The sequence below is a fragment of the Solanum stenotomum genome, unplaced genomic scaffold (assembly GCF_019186545.1).
Source record: "Solanum stenotomum isolate F172 unplaced genomic scaffold, ASM1918654v1 scaffold9143, whole genome shotgun sequence".
Taxonomy (NCBI): domain Eukaryota; kingdom Viridiplantae; phylum Streptophyta; class Magnoliopsida; order Solanales; family Solanaceae; genus Solanum; species Solanum stenotomum.
The window spans coordinates 34,544-40,341 of record NW_026037519.1 but is presented as its reverse complement, the minus strand read 5'-3'; the positions used below and the strand labels follow the sequence as shown (position 1 = coordinate 40,341).

Below are 5,798 nucleotides of genomic sequence, written 5' to 3'. Positions count from 1 at the left end.
TTTCAATTTCAAAATAAGTGAATTGTTAAGACAATGCACACTCATTAAAAGAAAAGTTTAGGACATAAAATAAACACCACTTTCCACTGTTGTCATTTAGTTATTCTCAAACTATTTTTAAAAATATAAATAATTCAAAGTAAAATCATAAATATGAGCAATTAACTTTCTAGAAATTACTATTTAGAAAATATAGATGAGGGGAAAAATGAAAAAAGTTTCCAACAACTCCCTTAAACTTTGAACAATTCACTAGTTTTAAACTATAAAAAATGTCTCAAACAATTCACTTATTTTGAAATTAAAAAAATATAAATTTTAATTAATCGAATCAATAAATTTCAAACATGGAATACCTAAAGAAAGAGGTCGTAAAATGGAATTATGCGCCCGCGAAGTAGGGATTAAAAGTCAAATTCCTACAAAAATATTCGCAAAAATAGGTCAGTGAGGCAGCCAACCCAATAAAACCAATATATATAGCAGTGTTGCCTTCGCCGTTTCGACTCCTTTCACTCCTCTTTCTCATCATCATCTCCTCGTTCTTCTCCTCTCCATCACTACTTTTGAGGCGAGTCGAACGAAGGTATAATCTCTCTCTCTTTTTCTCTAATGGCTACAATAGATCGTTTAGTTTTATTTTTTTCAGATTTTTGATCTCCTTTTTGCTTATGTATATGTATTCATTTTACTGTTTTAACTGTTTTCTGATTAGATCTGATAAATATAGTGATTGTTCTGTTTTGTAACGTTAGTGCGGTTCATTTCTGAGTAGTTTTGAAGGTGTTATGGAGATCTGATTTTGTTTTTGCTAGAAATGTGATTTAGGTTAATGGATCTGCTCTTATTTGTGATTTTCAATGCTTTTTTAGTTGTGGATGAATATTTTGACTGTTGAGGCGCAGATCTGGTCAATGGGTTATAGTATTGCTATGTTCATTCATTGTGCTGCTCCATAGACAACGTATAGTGATTTTTAGTAGATTTTTACTGAACGTTTTGTAGAATTGCTGGTTGTAGTACTTTATATAGTCCATCCTCAGTTTATGTGATTGCGGTTGACTAGGGTTTACTAGTCACCGAGTTTAAGAAAGAATAATTTTATAAATGTGTGATCTAAAACAAGCTATGTATATGTTTTTGTGGCTATAAATAATCTAATTGGTAGTATGAGTATTAAATTGCTTTTTATTATAAGAAATGTGGCAGACTATGAAGGAAGTACTATCGACTTAAACTTGGGTCAGAGGAAGATTAATTTTATTGTTTAAATTTATTAATGAATTACGAGTTGATTCATGTTCGAATTTAGCATTGAGGTTGAATCAGGGGAATCTTACTATCTATATATATTAGGGCTGTCTTATGTTATATAATTATAGGACTCAATTAGTGCAAGCATGCTATGCATACTGTTAGTACTTTGTGCACAAGATATTAAACATTATTCTGAAATTGATATGGCGGTCTGTTTGTAAATCTAAATCAGCTAATGAAATTGGAATTGATGCAATTCAAGATTTGTAAATCTAATTCTTGTTTATTATTTGAATTCGTGCTAATTGTGAAATATATTCTTTTTGTGTGAAGTTGTTTGGTTGAGCTTTTAATGCACATTTTCCAGCATAAAATATTTTGAGATTTGACTTGAACAAGATTTATCAATAGACTTTAAACATTAAATTTTGAGTTAAAGTTTTGCCTACTTTAATTGCTAAGTAGAGATCATTAAAGTGGTAGCTGTAGACACTTCTAAGGCAGCAAAGGAATTGCCATTTCAAATGGTGGGTAAATGTGAGAATACTATGTTCAGTAATGTTTTTAAGTTTGTGTTGGGGTATGTATATATTGTGATTAGATAGATGGTCTTAATTGTTTAGTGTGCTGATCAGCAGATGAATGATGAGAACTCCTAGTGTTTATGGCAGCAATTTTTTTGTACTTTGCTGGATTTATGGACTTATTTTGTCAATGTTGAGCGTAAGCATAGAGATTTGATTCATGTTCAATCTGTGCAGGACTTTTTTAAACGTTGCCATGGCAGATATGAACCAGCATCCAACTGTTTTCCAGAAGGCAGCTAACCAGCTGCACTTGCGCTCTAGTCTATCCCAAGATGTCCATGCTCGCTATGGGGGCGTTCAGCCTGCTATTTACCAGAGGCATTTTGCTTATGGCAACTACTCCAATGCTGGACTGCAGAGAGGCCAAGCCACTCAGGATCTATCATTGATCACCTCAAATGCCTCACCTGTGTTTGTGCAGGCTCCTCAAGAGAAAGGACTTGCAGCTTTTGCCACTGACTTTCTCATGGGTGGAGTTTCTGCTGCTGTATCAAAGACCGCTGCTGCCCCAATTGAGCGTGTGAAACTATTGATCCAAAATCAAGATGAGATGCTCAAGGCTGGTAGGCTCTCAGAACCATACAAGGGAATTGGCGAATGTTTTGGGAGGACAATTAAGGAAGAAGGTTTTGGGTCTTTATGGAGAGGAAACACTGCTAATGTTATCCGTTATTTCCCCACTCAGGTTTACCATTTGTCTTCATTTTGAGGGCTGTAATTTATGCATCAAAGATACATGCACATTTATTGCTCTGTTGTTTGCTCAAGTCGAGCATTGACTGACTGATGCTCTGTTCCACAGGCCCTGAACTTTGCATTCAAGGACTACTTCAAGAGACTCTTCAACTTCAAGAAGGACCGTGATGGCTACTGGAAGTGGTTTGCTGGCAACCTTGCCTCAGGTGGCGCTGCTGGTGCTTCTTCTTTGTTCTTTGTCTACTCCTTGGACTATGCTCGTACCCGTCTTGCTAATGATGCCAAGGCTTCAAAGAAGGGAGGTGAGAGGCAGTTCAATGGTTTGGTTGATGTCTACAGGAAGACACTTAAATCTGATGGAATTGCTGGTCTATACCGTGGATTCAACATTTCATGTGTTGGTATCATTGTTTACCGGGGTTTGTACTTTGGAATGTACGACTCCTTGAAGCCTGTCCTCTTGACAGGAAACCTGCAGGTTAGTGTTTGTATATGTTGGCTTTGCTCTGCTTGTTCATGTCTTTATACTATTCTGAATATTGTCGTTTGCTGTGTCAAACCAAAATATTGTTGGTCTTGCCATTTTGTTGGCTGTATATATGCATGAATGTTTTCATGTTGGAGAAGACAATGTTTAGGACTTATTGTGGGAGAGTGATAAGAATTCAGCATTTTTCGTAAAAGATTGTCAATTTCAGCTGATATTTTCGTCTTCCTTGAGTTGTTTGCTAGAAAGTGGATAATTGTAATTGATTGAGTTTCTTTTGTGAGGTTAATATGGATAAATAAATGTTTTAGTATAAAAAACTATAGTATCTGACCCTTATTATGGTGCTGTATACAGGATAGTTTCTTTGCTAGCTTTGGACTTGGTTGGCTCATCACCAATGGTGCTGGTCTTGCTTCTTACCCAATTGATACGGTAAGAAGAAGAATGATGATGACATCCGGTGAGGCGGTTAAGTACAAGAGCTCGCTCGATGCATTCTCCCAGATCGTCAAGAATGAGGGTCCCAAATCTCTGTTCAAGGGTGCTGGTGCTAACATCCTCCGAGCTGTTGCCGGTGCTGGTGTGTTGGCCGGATATGACAAGCTTCAGGTTCTTGTTTTGGGAAAGAAATACGGATCTGGCGGTGCCTAAGTCAGCCTCGTAACATCCTTTTAGAATTAGATGGTGATGAAAATCTTTTTGGTGTTACATTTGAGTATTCAGTTGGGGAGACAATTATCATTTTTCCTTTTGCCTTTTTGTAATAATTCAAAATCTTATTAGAGTGGGTTAAAGCTTAAAAACCCCACACTCGTTTCCCTTGTTGAAGGGTTATTACTGTTTTGTTTGGGCGGACCTGATTTCAATTGCCAGAGCTTACAGATTCTGAATGGATCTTTTGATAAAATCAAATGCGGATCAGTTTGGGACTAATGTTGTTTGAAGTGTGGTATACAATATTTTGCCCTTGCCATCTTGTTTTCATACGTTTGTTGGTGTACAATTTTATATGTTTGACTTGTGTCTATACATAATTATGCTACGCAGGAAGACACTTGAGCGTACAAAACCAGAATACGCAGCCATCAATTATATCTCTGTTCTGATTGGCTGAAATGGCCGTGTGATTTTAACAGTACACAGGACTCCACGAGTCATTGAAGGTTGGATATTTGATAAACTTGGCTACTTTTGATCCCCTATTTTCTTAGTACTTGCTGCATCTATTGTCTCTGTTAATGGATGTGAACCGTAGGAGACAAGGTTCTTTCTAGGAGAAATATTATCTAGTTGCTCTCTTCATTTCATTTTATGTGATTTAGTTTGAGTTGATTTGGAGTTTAAGAGTGACTTTTGCATTCTATGATACTCTCTCTATTCACTTTTAATTGTCATGTTTTTCTTTTTTAGAGTCAAATTATAAGACCTTTAACTAATATTCTATGATGTATTTTTTCATATTTTTGATATGCAAAAAATTGTAATTTATAATATAAATTATGGTATAAATGTTTTTGTGACTATAGATTAAGTATTAAAACTAAAGCAATAAGACAAGAACTATAGAAGATGAAAGCAATAGAAATATGGAGACAAGAGATGGAGCTTTTCTTATTCTTAAAAGTATTTAAATGTATCAACAAATTTTCATGTGTATACAATATGAACCTCATGTCTCTATTTATAGTGTAAGAGACGTATAAAATGTTGGTCATAATATAATGGATGATGTTATGGAGGTGGAAGGTTACAAGAATAATGATCATAAAGTTGGAGGTTATTTTCATAATGGAGGGAAGTAATGTAGATAATTGGTGAGAGTAACTTCTTGGTGTAGTAGACATCCGCACTGTATTATTTTATAACAATATTGAGTATATGAATAGCTTATTGGGAATTGTTCACACTCCAAAGACCCCATCAACTGTGAGATAAAATAGAAAGAAAATTAATTAATTCTATCATGATTTAGTAAGTGATCAAGTAATATGGAATAACTATTTTATGGGATGGAGGGAGTACTAAATAAAGAGATGTGTTATTCTTTTGAAATTGATTAAAAAAAAGCAAGTCATATAAATTGGGTTAAAGAGTACAATTTGTGATTGAACAAGCAGTGGTTCAGCTCTTTGGTACACAACCCATATACGATTTTTTTCTAAGAAAATTATTTAGAAACAACATAATATGCTCAAAACGTTGTGTAATTCTCAGTTTCTAAATAAGAATCCATACAACACAAAAAATCTGAATATTGTTCACTACAGTAAAGTTGCATTTTCTAATGAAAAGTCACTCTTGGTTATGGGTGATTAAAACAAACGAAGTATTTCTGATTGAACTAGTGAAGATGTCATGAATTTTTTTCTTACAAATATAAAAAATAAATATAAAGAAAATTATTATAGATAAATAAAGGAAATGCGTATAAATTAGTGCCTACATATGGTTTAAAACATTTATTTCTGTCAAAAGGAAATGAGATTTTACAATCTAAATGCACAAAATATAAAACTAATATGCTAATAAGTAATAACCATAAAATGGAAGAGCCTATATGAAAGGAGAGCTTAAAAATAAATAATTACGTGAAGAAGAAATTACAACTTCACTCCTCCTGCAGTGGTGATAGCATACTGCAAATGGAAGAGCCCATACTAGCTAGAATGACTCTCTTGCATCATCACCTTCACCGATTCAAAGAGGGTGTTGAACTGAGAATCGAGCATGGCAACAGGGCACAGAGGCATGGAGTAGGAACAATAATG

General features: G+C 34.6%; 1 protein-coding gene across 1 annotated transcript; it reads left to right on the top strand.

Moving 5' to 3' along the window:
- Positions 1–391: 391 nt before the first annotated feature.
- LOC125853085 (ADP,ATP carrier protein, mitochondrial-like) lies at positions 392–3,790 on the top strand. Its single transcript, XM_049532758.1, has 4 exons — positions 392–586; positions 2,019–2,529; positions 2,647–3,018; positions 3,385–3,790. The coding sequence occupies exons 2-4, from the start codon at positions 2,038–2,040 to the stop codon at positions 3,679–3,681; spliced, it is 1,161 nt and encodes a 386-aa protein (XP_049388715.1). The 5' UTR covers positions 392–586; positions 2,019–2,037; the 3' UTR covers positions 3,682–3,790.
- The last annotated feature ends 2,008 nt before the right edge of the window (positions 3,791–5,798 follow it).